Below are 25,632 nucleotides of genomic sequence, written 5' to 3' on the forward strand. Positions count from 1 at the left end.
CAATAAGCTGCAAGACCACTGAACAGCTGAGAAAATGAAAGTGTTGACATTTTCAATTTCTGGATACAAACCAAAGTCATAATCTTTTGGTTGCTGTTAGAAAATACTGATGTGAGTTAGACCAAAACAGTCAATTTTATTTATTTTTATTTTTTTTCTGAGCAAAATTCTTTGGTCTAGATCACAAATTTGCATAAATGCACAATAATCATGTTTTTACTGGATAGGTTTGAGTCAACGGAGCGACAGGCAGAAAAATGCACTCAATCATTTATTCTTAATTTTGTCCCAAATCTAAAATAATGCATGTGCATGTTTAAAATATTATTGCATTAATCTGACAAAACATCAGTTCTGAAAATTGGCCTTGAAAGATAAGTTAAATATGTGAAGTAATAATATTCTTAAAATTATTCTACAGATAGTTTTTAATGTGTGCATGTACACAGGGACTAACAAGCATGGCTGATGTTCAGCACTGAAAATCCAGGTTTAGCAGATACATTTATGTTCTTGTGTTTTGCTTTGTGAAAGAGTTGAGAAATTTCCAGCACAAATTGGTTTCAATAATCGATTAACTAATTAATTTGCATTCGGTTTGTTGAATTTGCAATTAGATCTGCATTAATTGGACAACCTCACAGATACAGGGGTTTTCCTCTCGCGCTGCCACCAATGTCCTCAAGAAAGAGACTGGAGGAGGAAAAACTATGTTATTATTTAATGCTGTTGTGAACTTCATTCACATTTTGCACTAAGATCACATTCACTAGTCTGAGTTCACACAGGTATAACAGCTGTTGAACAATTTGCAGGTTTTCTTAATTTTAATGGTTTTAATAAAGTTATTTAAATTCTGAATATTTAACAGGTATGAGATACTTATAGTAAGATTCAAATACTTACTTATCTAAGAAAATCAAAATAAACTCACACCTACACATTAAAAAGAAGACAAAAAAGAATGTGTGATCTGTGTGGGTCATAAAACGTCACTGAAATAGTGATACATTCTAAATCTTTACTGGTGGAATAATGTAAATATTTTTCCTAACACAGCTAAGATTTGCTCCACATCATAACAGTCACCTTAAGCACTTTTCAACATCTTCAGTCAAGTTTTAATCAAAATTATCTGGTGGGATTCTGTTCCCAATAACATATGTTGTTTGAATTAATCAGACCATTGCAAATTAATGATTTTTAATAAAGTCTATGGTTAACATTCACTACAGTGTGAAATGTATGTTTTACAGTGCACATGTGGAGCTAATTTTTGAAAATGGACATTGGATTGGTTGAGTTTTAGCGTGGTGTACAATTATATTAATTATAACACAAAGAAATTATGTGAACTTTCACTAAGCAATAAACGGATAGAAAGGTCAGTAATTGTGGCACAATAACCTTTTCCCCTCGGTGAATGAGCTGCATATTAGAAACAGCAACAGAACCATGAATTGCACCTGCATCCCGGTACAGTTTCCCGGTCTTGTCATCTTTCTTTGTCCCTCTCCGCGTGTGCGCGTGCAGATTGAGAGCTCGCGCATGTTGGTTGGTGTGTCTGCAGCCACGTGGTGACGTCCAGAGAGGAGCCTGTCTGAGGGGACGCAGCCGGAGAGGGGACAGCAGGGACGGGGGAGGACAGGAGGAGTTGGGTATTTTCAGCCGAGGGATTCAAAGAACATAAAGAAGTAAAAGCGCGTTGCTTTTCTCCGAAGTTTTACTCTGCGAGCAGAAAAAGTGGAGCTCCATGAGCGGAAAATCGAAAGTTAAGGAGGATAACGCCAACAAAGGTGAGTGGTAAATTAGTGTGCATTATTTGGAGAAGAAGGGATCATGAGATAATGCTTTTGCAGAGTGCTGAGCTCAGCATAATGCTCATTTCTTTGTTCTACCATCTACAACAATGTGCAAGTACTTGAGACTAAATTGGTAAAAACCTTCTTGAAAGTTTTATTGCTAAATGACACAAATATTGAATCATGACATATTTTTGGTTTCTGTGTATTCTGTAAGGTTATGATGGATTAATTTTCAGTACAAATATGACGGTGGGACGCATATTTCCAAAATTGACTACATCATTGAGGAAGAAATATTCTCTATAGATTATCTCCTGTAAAATGAAATGCTGCCTCATTATCATAGTGAACACACCTTCAGTCATTCACCAGAAACATGGACGCGGGATCCACCCGCAGTGGAAACTGGGAAGCCATCATCTCCATGGAAACAAAAGGGAGTTTCCAGCAGCACGAGCTTCTTCATTCATGCAAATTAATCCAGTTTAATTTCATGGCACCAGTTCTCAACTCAGCGTGCCTGTCAAAAAAAAAAAAAAAGGAATGATTATCTGAGAATTAGACTTTTAAGTAGTTTATTTTTTTTAGAAATATTTTAAAATATATGTATGTTCAGTCATTCAAACATTTGCTGTAAGTCTGCTGTCTGCTAGCGCCTCAAGATATAAATTAACGTTTGATTAGAAAATCATTTGTTTATATTAAAATGTCTAATTCACCCAGTTTGCTTATTATGACCTAAATCGTCTTAATGTTTTCTTTTTATAGCATCCATGCATAAACAAACAATTTATCTCTAAAGCAGTGGTGCAATTGTTCAGCTTAAACTTGTTAAATTATTCCTATTATTTTCCAATAACGTTCTCTCTCCGTGACAGCAAATTTGGCAACAGTTCCCCCTAGTGGTCAGTAGTGGTCATTGAGAATAGATTTTTAATTAAGCACGTCTGTGCTCACATTTTATTTTTTTGTTATAGTTTTAAAAGCTTACATAACTAAGGCTGACTAATTTACATCAATATATAAGTTAAGAGTACACTCACTGGAAGAACAGTGAGTGAGAGATGGACATAATGCAGAGGAAGTGAAGTCAGAGAGCAGAAATACTAACTAAGGAAGTTTCAGCAGTGACAATTCAGAGCTTGATAATTCTAGTTTTTTTCACATTTTTAACACTTAAAGAGCACTTCAGTAATCCTTCCTTTTTAAAAGGTTTTGGTTGGAGGCAAGGTTGTTTGTCTACTTCAATTGAATACTAGTAAAAGAAAGAAACAAAGCATCACAATATTATTAATACCTCTTGAAAGTTACAACATTACAAAATGTAAGTCCACTTAAGAATTTAGGGAAAAACCTAAAAATAATAAACAATGTTAAAAAAATGCTCTAAATCTGATCTTACTTGAGCTTGAACTATTTTCTAAGAACCAGTATTTAATTTACTTGTTATGCGAAACTGCTAGAGACGAATCCCCAAAGACTTGAAGCTGCACTCGCAATGGAAGACGGTTCGGCAAAATATTGATTGTTTACCACAAATGCATGACACAGTTTTCTGAGTTCTGTTTGTGGAACATGTTGATTTTGTTTCACTACTTCACCAATACACATTGTGTTGGTGTGTAATGTAAAATGAAAAGTTAAAGCCATATGAATTCTTTTAAAAGGAAACGTTATAAATTCTGAACCTGTAAAACTGCTATTTATTTTGTTTTGCCTCATATCACAGTGAATGCTGTTCTTATGTAAAACATTTATGAGTTATTCTTCATTGCGGAAAGATTTCTTTCCGCAATGAAGAGATGTAGTAAATATACCAGTTAATTTCTGATCAGAGGCATTGCAATAGTTTGGCATATTCTTCCTGCAAAGGCTTCAGGGTTTCTTTATGTAAACTTCTACAAACTGCCTTATATTTCACTAATAGGTACTTAATAATATGGCGCCATCTAATGGCTGAACATGTGTATAAACGTTGCAATTGACAGCATCATTGTGAGAAATCTGATGTAGAACATCAGCTGGAGCGACCTTTTTCTGGAAGAGGCTACAGTGAGTGTTTATTGGCCATCTGCCCAGATCTGGACTGTTTATAGCTAAAATGTACTTGCTGGCAATGTTACTGTTTGCGACTGTTTGCCAAGGGAAAGAGCTATTTTTGAAGAAGTGATCTGTTTTTGAAGAAGAGTTCAAATCACATCAGTAGAGACACAGAACAGAAAACAAAATTTGAAATCTGAACTTAAATGACCAATCTGCTTCTACCAAAACAAAGCTGTGAGTTCATATTTTAGAGCTGTAATATTAGTTATGCAACAACTGCTGCTCCTTATGAAGAGAGCCAGTTATTTCAAAGATGTTGTCTCAGATAACATGTTTTTTTTTCTCGTCTATCAGCTTTGCTGTAAAAGCTGCTGAGTTTCCACATTCTCCTGTAACATCCTGCTTCACTTCCTTCAACAGCTTTTATGTTTGTGCTGCAGACTGTGCTGCACCAGACACTCTTCAATCCAGAATATCAGCATAGAGATGTGCTCACTGTTGTGCTTTACCCTTTAAAAATGTAACATTTTAAAACATCAGAGCCACAGTTAGACATCTGGAAAAGTGTTGACTCATCCCCTGCTTCTTTCTATTCTCCTTCCAAGCAGCCACATTATCTTATCATTTTTGAATTAGTCCTCTGAAGGGCTTTTAAAGATTTTCTTGTTTATTGTACTGTTGCTGCTTTTTCACTAATAGTCATTGTTTGACTTCTGGCATTTTGTTTCAAGCAGTGTGTCACACTCATTCATTTTGTTATATTTTGACAGTAGATGAGTTTAGCACCTGCAAAGTGATTCTCAAAGAGCTTGGCTCATTGTATATGATCAACCACAGGAAGCTCAGGCCCTGTTGTTGCTCAGTTTCCCCCATTTTCTTAAGGATATGACTTTTGGTGTTGCTGCTCTGCTAAGATTTATTTATTAAAGATTTTATTAATTTCTGTCCATTTCTCAAGTTTCTTCTTTTTTAATCCAACACTACATGATATTCTATCAAATTAAACAAATTAAGATGGTATAAGACAGACATCAGTAGCGGTTCCTTGGTTGCTGATGGACAACCAAGGATCATTGTCAGGTACAAAGACAGATAAAAAAAAAAAAAAAGTATTGATCTAGACTCTTTTATGGGGCTACAAAAAGTCGCTGTCTTCAGCAGGACAAAGTAATGTGGTTTTATCTCATTTTCTAAGACCACTTCATCTCTAAGTATATGTGAGGAAGTTAGTATCACTTTGTGGTTTTGACTGGAAAAACAGTTCAAGGCAGAAAACATTCATGCTGAATCCTAACTTGGTGATATTAAGGCAGCTAATAGAAAATTATTTGAATAAAAAAGGAGAAAAACTATATAACACAAAATTCAAACCAGCACACAACTAAACGAACTGTTGAAATAGTATGTTGTGTTGTTATTTTTATTCTCATGGTTTTAGAAGTAAAAGGTGAAGTGATCGATGAAGTCCTTACAAATATAGTTTCTCCTACACACAACACAAAAACCCTTAAGAAACAAAGCAGTAAACTTGTCAATAGATCCTTGGATTTGGGAATGGCCTGCTGGCTCCATCCCTCTCTGACTGTGCCAGATCAGCGGGATCTGGCGATGAATCATTGATGACCGGTTCCAACAGCTTAATGGCCTCTAATGTTTGCTAATGATCCCCCGTCAACGCCATGTGCATGGCCTTAATGGATCCAATGCCGTGGGGACTTCTGTGGTTTGGGCTCCGATAGCTCGGCCTCTGTGCGTGGAGCGCCGCACAACAGGAAGTGCAAAAGTCATGAGCACACGGCTGCGGAGGAGCTCCACGGGCGCAGCATGGCTTTCCCTCTCCGTCGATCGACCTCAGGTAGGGCCAGAAGGGAAAACTTTTACTGAGAAATTACACTTGTAGATGCATGGATATAATCCGAATTTCAAGAATTAAGTTATTTTACCATAAAAGTCAATACAATTAAGTTTGAGGCTTTGTTATTTTTTATGATTTATTGTTATTGAACTGCTCTTAAATACTTAACTTGAATTTTAACTATCATAGTTGAACATTCACCTATCTGCGGTTTAAAAAGGATAAAACTTGTTTTTGCTCAGAAAAAGAATTGAAGAGCTTTCCTTGGTGCTGAAAATTGCAGTGGGCGCACCCTTCTGACTGTGATGGGATCTGCTGCGCCGGATCATGAGCGTATAAAAGCACTCGTGTAAACACATGAACTGTGAATTACACATATTTTGAAGTTGCTTCTCAATATTGCTTTACTGGTTGTTTTGAAATTTAAGCATAAATCTGTTTCCTCTAGGCTCACAGGGGAAACTTTTCACTGCTACAAAAATTATTATAGAAGTAATGCAGGTCCAATAATTAAAAAAATAAATGAATTGTTATCTGTTGACTTTTGCTGGGTGTTTTCTTTCTTCTATACATCTATTACCCCAAAGTACTTTGGTTCTATAATCCTAAATCTATAATTCAATAAATTATTTAACCAATCAATCAGTCATGGAGTTCCAACCACATAAAGCAAAGCCACGCCAAGGTGTCAGTTTAATAGGAGATCATTGTCCAGCAGTGACCAAGGAACCGCTACTGATTCTGTTTTATACCATCTTAATTTATTTGACATTCTGCTTGAATTAAAGTTGAAATTGTTGAGCCGACAATTAAAACTTTGGTTTTGCATGAACCAATTTACAGAGCCAAAGGTCAGAGAGAAGCTAGCAGCAGAGAAGACTGATAGAGATCAAATATTAAATATTGGTTATTTAATGACTTATGGACATTAAATAACTGAAATCTCAAAATCATTTCATTATGGTTTAAGAGAATGCTGTTTATTAAATAACTGTCATTAACATCTTAATGTTAACACTTTTAATTTCATAAAGTGTGAAATGTTGGGGCTCCACGATCATCTCCATGTAAGGGCTGAGTCAGCAATGCTCACAAACATCCTCCTTGATCAAACTGTTAAGACCATCAGTAGGAGAAACTGAAACTCCAAACAAGCATAAAACTTTGTGACTTGCTAGTGAAGCTAAATACATCGGTACAATTAATCGGCTGATTTTGTTTTCGCATGTTATCATTTGGTGATCAGTAGTTCTTTTTTGCTTCTGGTTAGCTGCTTGTCTATTAATTAACTTATTGATTTCCTTTTTCAGCAACATTTCACATTGTTATTAGCTGGAGACAAAACCGATTGACTGGTTGGTGTTAGTGCTCATTTCTGGTTTGTTAACACTAATCTAAATTTAAGACATTTTGAGAACCTTACAAAATCATTCACATTTTCACACAAAACACAATTAAAGAATCATTTTATTGAAGTATTTGTGCTAGATTAATGAAAGATAATGGCAAATTATCAATGCAAGTACAAAGATACATGGCTTTAAATGTTTCGAACAAATCAACTTTTCAAAAAAAATGTACTCAGTGTTTGTATCCAATACATTGCTGAAAGATTTTTCACCGCTGTTACATCGACTCTTTTGAAATTGGATAATGCGTGTCTAATTGGTTTTTAGCTAAGTATAGCCACAGATTCTCAAATAGTAACTGACACAATTTAACACATAAATAGGCTTTTATTTAGTTATTCCATTGTATCTGTGGTTGTGTGCTTTGGCTCATTGTCCTTTCCCACCTATTTGCTGTGATCCCAACAAGGTTTGTGGCAAAGTGGACAAATTACTTTCTTTTAACTAAAACAAATTGCCAGATCATGTCTTAAATGGAAAATTTGTAGATTGATTGTCCCCACTTGAGAAGGGCATTTCAGCAGCTCCTTCAAAGTTGCAATGACCTCCCAGCAGCTCATCTTTTTCTTGCTCTTTTTGCCAGGACTGTCAATTCAAGTCTATTTCATGGCAGGACTGCAGCTGTCCTGTACGCTTTCCGTTTTTTGTTGATAGATAGAAAGCGAAATGAAATGTTCAATGCTTTGGATACACTTCCTTACAATGTTATCCCTATCCTGTCTGATGTGTCACTTTGTCTTCATGATGCTAATCTTATCTAACATTATTTTTTTTTACTTCACAATGATGTGCTTCTTTTTGTTGCTCCATTATATGTACATACTAAAAATTACATTGATGTTTGCAGCTTTAGCGAAGTGATAAACTGAAGAAAAGAAGTATGAATGTTTACTTTTCTAGATGTAAGGTCAGACATGACAGAAACAATAATGAGACCAGTGAAATATAAACCCTGGAATGAATTAGCGTTATGCTGAGGACGATGAAAGCATGTTTCCTCCTTTCTATAACCACGTTAGATGTTTTAGTTCTTAGTATGCCGTGCCCAGTGGTTGGAGAGAGGCTGCTTTAAGAAGCATTTGTGATGTGTGGTCTTGGTTACTGACCACATGCATCTCATCATCATAAGGAATATGGCAATAAAAAATACATCTAGTTTCAGAGATTGTTTCAAACATCTACCAACTTTTACATTAGCTTTGACAATGACAAAAACCCCAAAACCAGATGTACTCTGTGTTTAGATTGGTTAGGAAACATTAGTTGTCTCACAATTTGTGCTTAATAATTTCCAGCATCTGTTTCTTAAGAGAACAACATGCACTGGTTTCTATTTTGCCCCCCTGGCCCTTGACGAGGGTTAGCGGGCATCAGACTGTCCGCCCCATTTTTGACCACCTCCTCTTCATCTTTTGGGTTTCTTGCTCTGCTCCATCCTAGCTGTATCTGGTTAGAACAGCTGTGCATTTGTTTTCCTGTGGGGGCCGCCTGTAGGCAGCAGGCATGCGTGAAGTGGCTCATTGCTGCTCCATGCTTGTCTCCACTCAAGTGCTAATGCAAAGGAAATGTCTAGAAAAATGACACACCTCATCTAATCTGAACTGTTCACTCTGTTATTAACCTCCTCCTCAAGCTGCTGCCTTTCAGCCGTGGTGAACCTCTGCACCACAAGGCAGTCAGAGGCCCCTCCTCTTTGTTTTAATGATATTATCCAGTGGTCTGCTTTTTGTAAACTAACAAATGTACACTGCCATCAAGAAGAGACTGGGTAATGAAGTGTGGATTTTCAATGTAGGATTTCACTGAATTCAGAAAATTTTAAAGAATAAGAATAAAAAAAAAAAACTCTTCAGACTTTTGTGTATTTTGGTCATTGACACCAGAAGAGGTAATGCAGTTGGTCAGCTGGCATTAGGTTCAACTTTACGGGTTTGAGTCAAAGCTTTAATTCAGAAAACTCCAATTCATAGTTCAAATTTGGATAGCGCTGCGGATGATTTTCAGTGTTTGAGTTAGCATAAATCTGCTTATGCACCTGCGGGGTTTATTTAGTGACGAGGATCAAGTGAAAACATTCATTTATACATGCATTTGTCTCAGTTAAGCACATTATCAGGTAGACATATTTGTCCAAATTAACTAAGCTTCTTCGTAAATGTAAACAAATATATGAAGCTAAACAGTCATATCAGACACAGAATTCATCTATTTAGGTTCTGAAACAGCAGAAGTTTTCACCCTTTTAAGTTTTTGCTTCTATTGAAATATTTTGTTGCTTCGTTCATAGATGATGGCAGATTGTTGTGTGCTCTGTGACGAAGCTGGCCAAAAAGAAAAGTTGTTGATTCCCTGTTGTAAAAATGTTCAAATCGTTACATAAGATCCTGGCATAGATCCTGAAATAATCGGATCCTACAATTGAATGAAATGATTTTTCTCTGCAGTATGGCTGGCCTCCATCTATAGGGTCATCTGAGCTGCTGCTCCTCTGCATCAAAAGAAATAAACTACATATCCTAAGAAAGTGCTCCTGGGCAGAATAAATGGATCCAGGAAGCTTTTAGCTTTTACGTGTTTATTAACAAGATAAATGTATTTTTATTATTATTATTTGAACTAATGCTCACTGATCACCAGAGAGTTGCTCGGTGTGCATCTCCCCTCTTGTCGATAAAAAATGGACAGTGTCGCTGATCAGAGCCAATTATAGGAAATAGATTTCAATTTCTGGCTGAATGGTTTATTTATTGTCCATGATTTCTTACAGTTTTCTTTATTTTACAGTTCACATTTATATTATTATTCCTTATCCAGTTAATCTCTTTTCTTTCATCCATCCTTCACTTTTTAATCCTTTTTGTAGGTTCATTTTTGCTTCTTTCTCACTCAGTCACACTCAATATCTAATTTTCTCCCTCAACCCCTCCTCTTCTATTATTCCTCCTCTCATTCATTCAGGCTCGCCTCTCCCTCCTCTTTTTTCTTGTATATTCTCCTCCTCCTATATTACACCCACTCCCTCCTTCCCAAGTGCCCTCCACCTCCCTCCTCCCCTTCCAGCTTCTGTCTAGTGCTGCGTATCACACATCAGTGGAACATGTAAATATCATGCCACGTGGGGTGCAGGGCTACAGGTGTCCTACATCTGACTGAGCTTCCAGAACCCCCTCCCCACCTGCACCCCCTGCTCTCTGTGTGCATGCACACCCCCTCTACCCCCCTCCCCCCGGTTCATTGCTCCTCATCCTCTGAGCGGGCAGGGCTGCAGCAGTTTTATGAACGGCACGGCAGCAGCATCATGATCCCCTTTCCGCCGATCGCGCCCCGAGTTGTTTCATTGATAAACATTGCGGCTGCTGCATTTCTGTCACGGACAGCGTCGAGGAGTGGAGCGTCTCCGTGGAGAGGAGCAGAGGAAGAGGAGCAGAGACGGCAGCAGCTGCAGTGATCATCAACAACAAAAACCGGCGCCGATCACTCCAGTTCAGAAGCTGTTGATTCTCCACTTGGACGCGGAGTGGATCTTTACGCAGCCTCTGCTCTCCTTCCACACTCTCTTGGGACACTTGAAAAAAAGATCACCTGAGGGGTTAGTGAGACAGCTTTTGCCACTCAACCCCCTCCCTTCACCCCTCTCCCTGGGGGATGGGAGGCGGCGTCGTTAAGGTTCAGGCGCTGGAGCATTTCTGCACCTACTTCCATGAGGCGCCCGGACGCGCCGATGGAGGATTCTGGATGCTTTTCCCTGAAAAAGCCCCTCGGCAATCTGCGAGCCTCCATCGGCCGGGCGTGTGATGCGAACTGAGTCGTGGGCGGCGTAGAACCCCTCACTTTTCACACATACAGACACACTCACACAGCCCTACCGGCTTGTTCCCGAACACTTCTTCCAGCCGGGACGCACAGCCTCGCTTCACGCCGCCGGGTTGAGCAGCATGTCCCGGGCAGCGGCGATCGCCAGCTCCCTGATCCGCCAGAAGCGGCAGGCGAGAGAGCGGGAGAAGGCGAACGCCTGCCGCGGCAGCAGCAGTCCGAGCAACAGCAAGGGCGCCAACGAGAAACCGAGCAAGCTGAATGTGTTCTCTCGAGTCAAATTGTTTGGATCGAGGAAGAAGAGGAAGAGAAGGCGACCACCAGGTTTGAGGGAGGGAAGGGGAGCGAAAGAACCAGCCATCAAAATCTTCATCAACATCATCATCATCCAACACCATTTTTCTTCATCACCAAGGCAGGCGCATCATTTCTTCGTTTGTCCCCATCATCTAGACTGCTGTGAGGTTGGAATGTACAGGCTGCGTTTGATCAGCTTTTTATTTCGGCCCACTGTGGAGTCCTGTAGCAGCAGGTGTCTGCAAACATCATGCAAAACAGAAAACTGCTGCTCTGTCATGTGACATCACTTCATGTCCATCTGGTTTTAATAAGAGCACGGAAGAGTGGAGATGCAAACACTTCCTGCTTCTTGGAGAATCCCGACTTTGACATAAGTATTTTAATGTGTTTCACCTTCTCTTTTCTCTTTCAGAGCCCCAGCTAAAGGGCATAGTGACCAGGCTCTCCAGTCGCCAGGGCTTCCAGCTGCAGATGCAGCAGGAAGGCACCGTCGATGGAACCAAGGATGAGGACAGCACCTATGGTAAGGCTGGGTCCCGTTTCACCCCTTGGCTGTCAGGTTCACCACTGTTTTTTCTTCTCACCAAGCAAGACAAGCAGAAAAAAAATAGTGTAGAACTTGTCTAAAACATATTTTGTAGATACAAAAACAGGAAATAAAGTGAAATTTATAGTTGATAGAATGAAGCAATGTTGTTTGTACCCAAAACAAATTTTAAAAATAGCATGCTGATTAAAGTGTATTATTTGAGTACAACTATATACCAAGCAGTATACAATTATAGTACATTAGCTATGAGATATAAATGCATTAAGATGCATGTATTTTCTTCTCAAGCATTCAAATAATATTTTCTGTGTGACTGATAACTACTTACATAACATTACATCCATATATGTTTATGTAATTGAAGTTAGTGAGAAATGATTGTGGTTGTTGAAGCATTTTTGAGCAAAATATTTTAACTACCTGTTAAAATATAACATTTAATAATTTGAACAATTATATAATGTACAGTATAAATAATAGGATAATCTTATGAACTGTCATTTCATATTGCCATATTGCAAACATCTTGATGCGTTATAAAACAATCTAAATAAATGTAAAAAAAATGTAAAAGTAGATATTTATTTTTACTGTGGAACATTTGGTTGTTTTATTTGACCTTTTGTTTTCTTTAACACACACAGAAAGTGCTGAATGACTGAAAACTGCTCACACGACACAGGCGGTCACATTGAGTCATATTCCTTTACATTACATAAATAGTTCTTGAAGTTCTTGTCTCATTTCTCAGTTGGACATTCTGACCTCTGTCTGAATTAATTAGTCTCTATTTCTGTGATTTTTATCCTTGTTGAATATAGTTTAGTCCTAATTGCTAACCTTAACATTTTGGGACAAAACTATTTCCTGTTTTTTGCATTAAGTGGAAGACAATTCTGGATTTTTCACTTATCTTTTGACACAGGAATATAAAGTTGTCATTATCTTACATATAATATGTTGGAATAATGCTGGGAGCATGCAGATATTAGATTAAAGAGACCAGAGCTTGAAGTCTTTGGGGACTCAGTTTGTAAGCTTTTACTAAATGAAAGCAGCAAAGCATTTCATCCACTTTTTCAATAGGAATAAATTTAACAAAACCAACAAACAAAATCATTTCCTACCAGTCAGTAAACAACCAAACAAGAAACTGAAAAATCTGTTTTAAGTAGAAATAAAATTATACTTTTAAAATAGATTATTTTGGCATTCATTTGTTGATCCATCTGCTGTTTGTCCATCCATTCATCCACCCTTCCACCAAACGCTGGGCTGCAGAGCTAAAAGTTTAGCTAAATATGACTGGAAACTCTGACATTTGAATCTTAAAAAGCTAGACACTCCTAACATTGAAACTCAGCTTTCCAGTAAGCTACAGTAGGTTCAAATTGAAACTCTTGCTTCAATAAAACACTTTCACAAATACTGTAATTTATTTTTGCTTTAAGGGTCAAGAATTGTTAAAACACATATCCTCTGTTTTGCACTCTCCCTAGTCATAAGGTGGGTTTAACTTCACGAAATTGAAGAGTATTTCATCATGGCAAAGGTTTGGTATCTAGCAATGACTCTGATTAAATTTAGCACCTTTATAAGCACTTTGGGGTTAGCCTCTACCTCTGGTTAAATCCAAGTTAAAGATAAACGTCACTGTGTGGAAAGGCGTTTGAAGCTGAACATTTAATTCAGACAGTCACTCAACAACATGTCAAGTGCTCATTTAATTAGTGAAATGGAGCACGTTTTTCCTCCAAATGTCAGGTGACAGCGCTGTCTGTAGAATCTATCTGTGCCGGCTGGTTAAATGAATTGATTAAACATCAACAGAAAACATCGTGCGGTTTTCCAATCTCAGAAATAATGATGGATATAAGGATAAAAGATCTCATTCATCTCTTTTGTTGTACTTCCCCCCTTGCTGAATTTATATATCCCTAAAAAACAAAACCAAAAAAACCTTAGATTTACACAAATGATTTAAATTTTGTTGGTGTTTTTAAGATAACAGTTTTCTTGTGCACAGTTGATTTCGGCAGCATTTTGCAGTATTCTTCTGCTTCTCCAGCTACCAGCTGCTGAGCACAAAGCAAAACACATAAAAGTGTTTTCTTTAATTAAATGATTACATGCAGCATACATCATGTAAACACCTACATGAACTTGGTCACCCGTGTCGGGGTTTGGAAAGATAATCCCTGTAATCCAAGTCTCCAAACAACCACAGTCATTAAAAAGAACATGGTTGGCTGATTGATTGTAATTAAATAAAGGCTCGACACACAAAACAGGGACAAATAATCACATCCCTTCCTCAACTTTCAGTCTACTGTAGTGACTTTTCCATATGAATGGAAATGGAAAACAACGACCGGCGGCAATATTTATTGTGCCTGTTAGAAGTTTAGCTGCATTCGTCTGGAATATGAATGTCAGATTATTTGGGGACTTTTAATATAATATTTGACCATCGTGAGGCGATTATACAGCAGAGCCTCAATAAATAGGAAGAAAAATACCAAAGAATTAGGCAATTTTTCTCTTCCGCACAAAGTCTAAACTATTCATACAGGCTCAAATGTTATGATCTGTCCGTTTGCCATGTTGTGTTGTGCTGAGGACTCAAATGCAGGGAAGCAGGCAGGAAGACTGAGTAAACCACACTGTGTGCACCAACGTAAAGTAAAATCAAAGCAACTGATGTTCAGTGGGAACAGGAAACATAGCCAATACAAAAAAGTGAACAACAGCAGGATCTGATGGAGAGCAGAGGCTTATAAAAGCTGGGAGGATGATTACTGAAACAAGGAACAGGTGAAACTGATTTACTGAGCAGATGCAGCTTGGAGGCAGGAAGGTGTTTATCTCTAAGTAAATAAACAAAAGAACATGGAAACAATAGCTTAACTAAAATCAAGATCCTAAAAAACTTAGGACTAAAGTGTCTAAAGTAAAATGAAGACCAGCATGTCATGACAGCCTCATCAAGTAGAAAAACATCCACAGAGTTCTGTAACCCTTAACAAGCTCCTGACAATTCTGGCCAGATGTTTTTATTACTTTTCTTATCAGAAATGGGTCAGTCAATACAGCGGGTTTCCTGCTATAGACTATACTGAATAGAAGAAACCCCACTTTTCTGATATGTTGTTTCTGAAGCTTCATGTTATATTGCTTTATCCATTCCAAAACCAGTTATGGTGTATGTTTGTTCGATTCATAGTTTAAATCATTTCCATCTTATGTAAAACTGTATGCTTTGGAGGTCATCCTTCTTTGTTACTTCACCCACTTGAAAGCCTTGCATTGATCCCTCAGTTTTTCCTGTTCTTGTGGATAAATCCCTTTTACCAGAATACATTTGCATTGTCCTTGTAGAAAGCTACAAATTTAGTTTGTGCTTATTTGAGCAGTTCTTCTTTCTTGGTCAGCATCCCATCCGTCTCGGTTGATACAAGGCTGACTTCACAGTGGATGCTGGTGTTCCAGTATCTTCCAGTTTTATAATGGGCTTGTTGATCCTTGGTTGTCCTTAAACATAATCAACTATTTTCTCCTGAATGGCCTCTTCTGTTAAAGAGAATGGGCTACTTTTAAAAGCCATGCTGATGCAGGGAAAGTAACCAGTTTAAAATGGGTTCTGCCATTTCTAATGAGATGATTAGTCAAATATTCAGCCATGTTTACCTGATGGAGATTAACAATATGTTGGAGGTGCACATTGTTGAAGGACACTGAACCAAGTATTAGCAGGGATGTAAATATTTATTTGATTTTATCCATGTGTGTCATTTTGATCAGGTGCCACTGAAATTAAAACTTGTGTTAGATTCAGTCTTTTGCACCTAATTGTTGTTTTTAAAATGTCACCATTTCTCTGAAGAAAGAGCATTTTAAATGTATGATTAACAGCCCAAACTCCCTATGAACACTTCTGGGATGCCATTTTCTGCTCACATTTTCAATCTTAGTTTTGTCAGTCATACGTTATCTCCTTGTAATGAAGACATATCGCAACATCAAATAAGACAAAATGGTTTGCAGCTGTAAGGTTTCAGATTTCCCAAACAAGATAACAAGCTACACAAAGTATAGTTATCTCATCTTATGGAAAACTGAGTAAACAATGGAGGCAGGCTTTGTATTTTTCAACAACTAACTTTAATTACTCCTATTACTATTACTATTATCCCGCATAGTGATATTTAGGATCAATGCAAACCTGTGAATTGCAGCTAGCATGACTTTATTGACATTTTTCAACTATAACCATTCACTAATCTCTACTACTAAGTCACTGAACCTGAATGCATTCATCTGTACTGTAATAGTAACTGACTATATTAATTTTAAAATGATCTGAGTTGAATAAACTGCATGTGTTTGAGATTTAGTCTGACTGCTATGCTCTGATTTGTGGCTGAGCTGCACCCAAAAAAACTGAAGACATTTGGCACTTTTATTGTTATTATATATCTTCCAATGTGCCCTGAGATTTCATTTGCTGAGTATTGGCTGCATCCCAGCTCTCTTTTACATTTTGCTTTGATGCTAAACCTAAACATTTCTACAGACCTATCACACCTCCCACACACCAGCAGCACTCCCTTGCAGCCCCTTACTCTGAAAGATAGAAGTGGCGCTATAAACAATCTCCTTAGAAGTGGCTCAAAGCACATAAAGAGCTTGTGGTGTTTTGTTGTTCCCCCAAAAGTTCCTTAAATACCTATACAGTGACCCCCCACCTCGAATCCACAAAGCTTTTGGTTAGTATTGCCTCATTTGTGGTATCAAGCAGAAAAGAGACATCTTGAATGCTCATAAATATAGGGACATACTCAATAACAGGTGGGAGTTTGTAACATTATGGCTGAATGGAGTTCATTGACATGGATGATTTCCCCATGGAATTACGCTGCAGCCATTGCAGAGTTAAAGCTCTCACCCCCAAATTTGTATTGATTTTTTAAAGAATAATCATGGGTTATATTTGGAAAAAATGTAAACAGATGGAAATAAGCACCCACATTAAAATAAAGCCAGACTTTTTTCAGTATTCAAGTTAATTGTTTGCAGTCACTTACAGCATTTCTAAAACGCCTTTTAAATAACATTGAGCTGTAGCGTTCGAGAAACGAACCTTGTATGTGTTGATGTCTCAGCTTTTAAACTGCCGACTTTTCTTGAGTTCAAAAGTGCTACCTTTGACCGGATATCGCAATGCAGCGCATAAGAAGAAGAAAAATAACATGTTTTTTTTTTTTAATTTGACAATTAAAATCAGAAAAATTCTGATTCTGTTGCTTTCACAGCTGCAAAGTTTTTTGGGGTGTGTCTTAACCAGCTTTTTCACTGACATTTGTCTACACTTTACCAAATAGCTCCAGCTCAGTCAGATTGCACCACATATAATTGCATGTGGTGCAACATTTTCCAGTTGTACCATATACAGTGTCTCAACCTGATGTAGCTCTGAACTCCTACTCCATCTTTTAGTGGATGTAATGTGACAATATCTAAGAGTATTTTTATAAGACCTTGTACTCAATGCTCAATTTTGTTGACATTTCCTACCTTTTTCCTTGCAGATAGTATATTGTGCAGGAAGCTAAATTGTTTACGCCACTGTTTGTGCCTGACTGAACTTTTAAAATTGCTTTTCTGTGGCAAAATGGAAGTGTCATTATGTCAGTGATATTGATGAAGATCATTCTGTTTTTCTCCCTCTGAACATCCATTTGTTTTCTCTCTGTGAACGTGTTGTTTGTTTGTGTACAGCCGTGTTCAACTTGATCCCTGTGGGGCTGCGTGTCGTGGCTATCCAGGGCGTCCAGACCAAACTCTACCTGGCAATGAACAACGAAGGCTTCGTCTACACCTCGGTAGGTCACTTAAGACGGCACCATCATGACTAATATGATACATTTCTGTCATGTTGACTAACGAAGCAAAAGGTTCCACCGAGAGAACACTCATTACTGCGCTCTCGTCACATCAACACCTTTAACAACACGCCATCTGAGCCTCTCTTATCCATCACTTGATATTCGTCTAAGGGCTGATTTTTTTCTGCTCGCCCTCTTTTTGTTGTTGCCTTTGGTCATTCTTGATGAAAAAGATTTCTCCTGAAATTTGTCCTCATGTCGTTTCCAAATTGACACGCACACACACACAGAAACCCGGCGCTGCTGCATTTATTTAATCAGACAGGCCAGAAGGTTGGAGTTGGCTGCAGGGCTGCGCTTCGAGCACCTCGTTTTAGCTCTTCAGCACTGGTGGTGGGTGGTGTGGAAGCAATAACAACAAGAACCAACAAAAATAACACACACAAACACTCTCTCACACACACACACTTCTGGCAATTTGTACAAGCAAAGCTACAAGACCAAGTGATGAAAACCGACAAAGAGGAAATAAAAAAAGCGATGCCCACCTCCGTTTTTGCAATCACGTATACCACCACAATATCTGGTCCATCATATTTGAGATGCTTTCTGCTGTTTTTCTGACCTCTGTCATAACACTGATATCACTTGTTCCATCTCCTGACTTGATATAAAAAAAACAACAACAAAGCACGGCGCTCTGCTTTTCACACCAGGTCTGGCCAGACGTCATGCAGCACAGGCCTAATCAACATTCTTGCTGTATTAACACATGTCAGTGAGAAACAGCATCCTTTCTATATCTTCCTGTTTCCCTCAGCAACCTGGCCACCATCTTTCCCAGTGGACTGGTTGGTATTCAAGGGAGTAGCTGGTTGCTATGGAGACACAGGAATAAGGAAATGCAAATGTCAGCTGTCCTAAGTTGGTGCAGCTCATTTCTTTGAGACCACGGCCCGGCCAAGATAATGATTCTAAGAGCGGAGCGCCTGATGGATGAAAGGAGGGACTGATTAGAAAGTTTTGAAACAGAGCTGCCGTTACAAAACACATGCATGCTCTATCTTCACTCTCTTCCTGCAGCTAATGCTCCCGCCTTTTTGCATCTTCTCTGGGCAATTTCTTCTAATATACCTCCCGTTCTCCTCTCAGGAGCATTTCACCCCGGAGTGTAAGTTCAAGGAGTCTGTGTTTGAGAACTACTACGTCACGTACTCGTCCATGATGTACAGGCAGCAGCAGTCAGGCCGGGCTTGGTACCTGGGACTCAACAAGGAGGGAGCAATCATGAAGGGAAACCACGTGAAGAAGAACAAGGCTGCTGCACACTTCATACCGAAACCACTCAAAGGTAGGACTGACACAACTCTTTAAAAGATGTTCTGCTTATTTCAAAGTTTATTATTTGATTTTAGAATCATCTATAACAAGTCCTAATTGTCAGTGAGAAGCTGACATAAACTAATTATAGACATAAGAGGATACAGCATCCTCTGTGATTTTTAAACCAATTAGGTGTATGCGTTTTATCCCACCTTTCAGAAGCTCAATGTTGTCCCACTTTATCTGTTCCAAAACCATATTTGAAATGTATTTTGAAATGTGGAATCACTAAATTGTGCTCATGTATCAAAGAACTGATAACTGGAGGTGAAGTTAAAGATTTCCATCAGGACAGTGAAGCCAAATGCAAATCAAAACTGGTTTTGGAAGGGTTATATTTCTAGAGTGGCTCCGTCCTTAACACTGTTGAAAATATACATATAAATGATGGCATTCATATTTTGGGGTCTGTGACAAAAGACAACCAATTATAGGGTTTATCAGCAATTTGATATCTGCATTGAGTTTTAATTCTGGAAAAAGAAACATTACTTTAGGTTAATTATGCTCCAGCATTATCTTCCTACTTATGTAACATTGAAACAGATCAATGTTTATTATAAATTAAGTTTATTATAGATCCTTTGGCCGTGTTAGAAAATTTCGCAGTAGAGCATTGTTGCTTTCACATACCATCTGCATCACACATTTCCCTCTACACAACTGCTACTATTAATATTGCAGCAAATATCCAATATCCAATAATAATATTATGCAATACCTTACATATCACTCTGCAATAGAGTGATATGTAATCCATTTTTAATAGTTCAGTCACGTTGGTGTGTCTGATGCTTGAAATGAAAAGTCACTCAATGGTCCATTTTATGAAGTAATGGGAATTTTTTTTAAATTTTGCTTCATCAGACTACTTTGGGAAAATTAGAACATTGCATTGCATTTGTAAAAAAAGATCATTAGATTGTGATGTCTTGATAAAAGCAACATATATCCACATATCCTGATACGTATACCGATGGTGTGTTATGAAATATATTCAGGTCAATTCTTGTTTTTGAAAGATTTAGATTGTATTTCATCATTTAACACTGCAGAAAAAGTTCCTCCATACTGAGTGTTCAGTAAGTTTCTCACTATTGTCGCTATTTTATGCTATATTTAAAAGTTATAAAGTATATTACTATACATACCCTGCACAGTGGGACATCTGTTATTGCAACTTGTTTTAAATTCTTTGTTATGTTGTTCTTTTGGTCATTTTTTGGACCTCAATCTTAAAAATCTTCACTGACTGGCCAGCTATTTGTTAAGAAAATAATGTGAAAAGAGGCAGCCGTTCAGTTCTTGCTTAAGAAGTGCCATGGATGAAAACGAGACAATTAAAATCTGGTGTGCTGTTAAGGCACAATTCACACAGCTGAAAATCAGAGTCTTGAGTGGAAGAAAAATAACTCCCTTTGCTGTGGCCTTTGTGACTCTGCAGAACTTCTACAAAATATCCAAAGCTGCTCAACACACCAAAAGAATGGTGTGTTCTAAACTTATAAATTATAAAATGAGCTTCTAACATCTGAAAGCAAAGTTTTAATTAAGTCTTTTCTCCTTAAAGTAAAATTCCTCTGAACTTGCATTATTTTCAAGCTTTCTTCACTTTAATGTTTCAGCTGTATTGTATAGCACACTGTATGCTTTGTGCAGAGAATTAAAATAAAAGAGTGATTTTTCACATTAATCTGCTGCTGTTCCTTTTAAGATAGCCCAAAGTCTGATTAAGGCAAACACACTTGATGTTTGCGCTCCTTTAATTTAATATGCAGCTTTCTCAAGTGTAACATGGAAATGTATGATATTTTAGAAGACACACAAAGAACAGTAATTCACCTTTACATGGCCCGTTAGATGGCCTGCATTTAATATTTTGAATGTTCATGAACAAATACACTTCAATATTAACGCATATAGGTAAATTATTAAATATTTGTTGATAAAAGTGAATTGTATTAACTTATTTATTTGTTTATTTATTCACAGGTTCAAAATAGAAAATAAACAAAACATCCTATGAAAAATTATTGAATCCTGTTTTGTTTTTAATTCTTAAGGACAACTTTTTCATTTAAAAAAAGTTACAGATTTGCATTTCAATCAACATTTTATCCTCTCACACATAATTGGATAGCTCTGTGTCTTAAAAGTAGGCCTGATGAATGCAAGATTGTTCATATGTTAGAACAGAAAATTTGTTATCAATAACCTGTAAAAAAGATCTAAATGAAAAAGAGATTATAGAAAAAACTGCATCCATTTTTTATTAATTGCAGAGGTGTTTACTATCTACTCACTTGTATCTGATACTCAATACCCTCATCAGTGAAAATCTTTGAGTTTGTTGAGGAAAACACTTCAATATTTAATTGGATCTGCGTTAAAGAAAAGCTGAGGTTTTTATCTTTTCATTCGTGGTTCAGGCCTGATTCTCTCTATCCTTGTTTTCTTCTGATTAGCTTTTAATAGGAGAAGTTTTCTTCAGATATTTCGTTTTGAGTATGTCCATTGCATTTTCTTAAGAATGCAATGAACTTAAAGGTTGTTTGCTTCCTGTCTTCTTTTAAGGAGCTTTTCTTTCATTTGCTTTCACCTGCATTCGTATGGCAACCAAAAATAAAACATGCACCTGGCTCAGTAGCAGCAATAAATAAGGCATTTTGTTTGTAGCTTCCAGTACCATGTTAAATTAAATAGCTATTTAATTGTTTCTAAAGGCTCAGGTCTGCATTTGATCAGTTTTAGTTCAATATCTTTCATGTAGTTGAATAAACAGAGTGTCATCTTACATTGCTTTCCTTGTTTGTTCTTTCTTAAAGCTTTTCTTTTTTCTTAAAGTAAAGGAACATTTTTTGCATAATATTTCATCAGAAAGACCTCTGACCAGGTCAAAACTCATAGCAGCAATAGTCTTTTGTGTGGACATTGTGCAGAACAATGACAAATAGACACACATGATGTAGACATGTTTTGTTTGTTGCTCCTAATTTTAGAGGCAGTAAGAATGGAGCTCCTTCTCCATGCTTGAATTACTTGCTCTAAGGAGTTTTATAATCCTTTTTTTCCATTGTCTTTGCCTGACAGCTTCTCTGTTTGGGCCCATGTTTCCTGTCAGTCAGTCGGCTGAAAATGCTCATCAAAGTCTGGAAGTGCTCTTTCTTCACTTAGAAATCATTCAGTTCTATTCATACGGCACCAATTCACAATAAATGTCATCTCAAGGCACTTTAGAAGATGAAGAGATCCAATTCATGTACAGAAGCATATTCAGCAATCGTATCATTTAGGTTCATCCAGATCATGTTCAGGCCACCATATTAAAAAAAATGTTTTAAAATTTCATAAAAGTAAAAAAGATCTTTAAAAAAATCATTCATAACATTCCTGAAGTATACGATGTAAATGTGTATGTCGGATATATATGTAATTTATGTAATGCAAAATAAAACAGTGAAAGTACATAATTTTGGCCTAAGATTCTAATCAATATTACTGTGCGAGCAACAGATCCAATAACTATTTAATGACTAACACTTCTGCCAGTAATGGATCCTCACTGAGATAAGGACCTCTGTGTTTAGCATTTGCTTGCTTGTCTGACTCGCAAAAGCTCCTGATTTGTTTGGATGCCTGCGTCTAAACGCAGCAGGCAGCAGCTTCTAATGGCAAAGCTCTAAAAGTAAGTCAAGTATCTCTAAAAAGCTCCTTGACTTGCCAGATGTGCCAGGTTAGCGTAAGAGTGGTAAATTTCCCTTGGGAACCAGCAGAGAGCAAAACAAAGCTGAGAACGAAGCGGCTATTGGATTTGCATTCATTAAATGGACACAAATCTGACTCAAAACAAATGCTGGGACTGTTTCTAATCTGCTTGTTTGCTACTGAGTGACTGTTAACTAATTGATTCTTTAATTAAATTATTGTTCCTTTGTTAATTTCCTTTATTATTCCCAATTAATGACAGGAAATCCTAATTTACTGCACTCACATATTGAACAGCTCAAAATGATCATAAAGGAGGAGCTGAAGCACGCTAAATGTGCCGACTGAACAAGGCCGCACACGTGTGTATTTGCCTCAAGGTGTAAAGTGCCCTGAGTGGTCGATAAGACCAGGAGAGGGTTATGTAAATGCATTTACCGTATCAAACCTGAGTGGTTCTCTAACTATATTAATAATTCATGTGTGTCTGTTTGTGTAGTGGCCATGTACAGGGAGCCCTCCCTCCATGACCTGACAGAACTGTCACGATCCGGCAGCGGCACGCCGACCAAGAGCCGCAGCGCTTCAGCCCTGCTCAACGGCGGCAGGAAGACACCCAGCAACGACGACCTATCCTAGCCTCTCCACTTCCTTACTGACGCGTTCAAACACAAGCGCTCATCCCAACAGGAACACACAGTCACCCACAAACACACAAATCTCAGGCCAACATTCCCATTACTTCTGAGAGGGACGGGAAGACGAGGTCAATAACCAAGAAGAAAGAGCTCTTCGTCTTCTCAGAGCCCACTGTGACTGACTGTGATGTACATAAATCAAGGACAATCAACCCTTTTTGGCTCTGCTGCCCTCGGCGACGGGAACGCGACTTGTGGACCGCTTCTGTCCAACATTAAAAAGATACTACAGAGGAGGGAGAGAGACAAGGAAGGGACAGACAAGTTCAGTCAGTCACAAAGTACGTTCAACAGACTGTTACAGAGAACCAAAGAGTTAAAGTATTACCTAAACTGGTATAAAAAGGGGCCAGAGAGTTACATGGAGTTACAAAAATGAGGAGGGCAGTCTTTATTTACAGGTGCATTTTGATAAATTACAAGTTTAGTTGTTGTATTTTTTTCCTGTAAAACAATTCAAAAAGTGAAATTTGCATATTAAATTGATTCTTTACACAAATTTATATATTTATAGGATTTAATTTAGTCAATGTAGATGATTATGACTTAGAGCTTACATAAAAGTCCCAAAATTCAATTTCTCAGTAAGCTTGGATAATATTACATAAGACTAATTAAAAGGCTTTTAACAGGTAGCCCTTGTTTTTTCCTTCTACTCAGATTTTGAATATGCTTGAATAAAGCAAACAGCTTCTTTAACAATGATTTTTTTATTTCTTTCCTTCCTTGTGGAAGGCGTCAGTCACTGTCTACTGGATAACTGTGAAGTCAACTGTCTTCTCCATCATTGTGTAAGCCATGGACATGGCAGAGAAACATTTTTTGGTCTGTCTTTGAACTCTTCCATAACAAAAACCTATAAATTGTTATTGATAAAGAACTTTGCTGTTCAAAATGTTGTGTCCAAGCAGTTAGAAGGTTGAGTGGAAGAAAAAAGTGTAGATGAGAAATCCTGATTGTGCAATTGGGATAAGCAATTAGCTTCATGTAATATCTTAGTTGTGAGAATAGCTGAATTTTGGGATTTCTTAAGCTGTAAGAAATATTTCACCAAATGTGCAATGAATCGATATAAGTTTCACTTTATGACTTGAATGAATGAATTATTGAAATGCACCTGTATGCTACTGTACGCTATGTTTACACACAGCTCATGGGGTTAAGTCATATTTTCAAAAATGATGGACGTATTCCTTGTAAAATCATAAGGATTTATTTGCATGCATGTGCGCCTCTGTGTATGCGTGTGTGTGCCTGTGTGTGTGGGTGTGTGTGCGTGTGTGTGTGTGTGCGCGCGCGACAGAGAAAGCTGTGTTTGCAGTAGGTGTGTGTGTGTGAGCGCGCACGCATGTGTCTTTTACCTTTTTAAGATCTGTTGTATATCAGACGAACCTCCTGAGGGCTTCAGCAGGTCACATATAAGGTTTACTGTATATGCTTCCATGCTCACTTCTTACGGGCGGCGCTGTTGTTTATCTTTCTGTTGGTAGCTGTCGTCCCTTGCTGTTTGTTTGTTTGTTTGTTGTTGCATGGAAGCTCGTGGACCTCTGCTCAGTAGCAGCATGCTGAAAGTCCCCCAGGCCTTTTTTCCCCTCTGGGTCTTACATGTTAACGACCACAAGAAAACACTAGTGAGCCAATAGTGGGATACCAGAACACTAGTGAACCAGTGTGAGGGTGTTAGAACACTTCTGGACCAATAGTATTGCACCAGAACATGTGTGGACCAATGGTGTTGAACCAGAACTTTGGTAAACCAATGGGAGCACAGATTATCTTCATATTTTGGTTCCTGCTGTGCACAAACTAGAAATGCACTAAATAAACTTTGTAAAGAAGCAAAGTGAATGGTTTTTCTATTTTTTTATGTACATCTATGTAACTTAAATATTGTTAGTGATTATAATATTACATTCCTACTTATAACTAAAGGGACACACGCCTCATTTGTATTCAACATAAGGATTTATGCTAACAGTTTTACCAAGCTGTACTAATAATAATAGTAGAGCTACACAACTAAAATAGGTTTTGAAAAAAAAAGAGCAGGTCCATAAGAGCCACTCATGTTCATAATTATAAAGTTGTTAATTTAAATAAACATCCCAAAAATATGTAGTTCAATGTCCTTTGTCAAATGTTTAGAGAAGCCACACTGTTTGTGACAATCATTGAGGTCCTTTTAT

General features: G+C 37.7%; 1 protein-coding gene across 3 annotated transcripts; it reads left to right on the forward strand.

Annotated features, from left to right (window-relative positions):
• Positions 1–1,541: 1,541 nt before the first annotated feature.
• On the forward strand, positions 1,542–25,500 carry fgf13b (fibroblast growth factor 13b). 3 transcript variants are annotated; one of them, XM_055051505.1, is made up of 5 exons: positions 1,542–1,796; positions 11,638–11,748; positions 17,554–17,657; positions 18,813–19,011; positions 23,248–25,500. In XM_055051505.1, exons 1-5 carry the CDS (start codon positions 1,754–1,756, stop codon positions 23,385–23,387), a joined length of 597 nt encoding a protein of 198 aa, XP_054907480.1. In that variant the 5' UTR covers positions 1,542–1,753; the 3' UTR covers positions 23,388–25,500. The 3 variants fall into 3 exon arrangements, with proteins under 3 accessions (XP_054907480.1, XP_054907481.1, XP_054907479.1); XM_055051506.1 differs by lacking the exon at positions 1,542–1,796 and adding an exon at positions 5,630–5,703; XM_055051504.1 differs by lacking the exon at positions 1,542–1,796 and adding an exon at positions 10,358–11,249.
• Positions 25,501–25,632: the final 132 nt, after the last annotated feature.

This window comes from Poeciliopsis prolifica, unplaced genomic scaffold (assembly GCF_027474105.1).
Source record: "Poeciliopsis prolifica strain line A6 unplaced genomic scaffold, Auburn_PproV2 SCAFFOLD033, whole genome shotgun sequence".
NCBI lineage: Eukaryota > Metazoa > Chordata > Actinopteri > Cyprinodontiformes > Poeciliidae > Poeciliopsis > Poeciliopsis prolifica.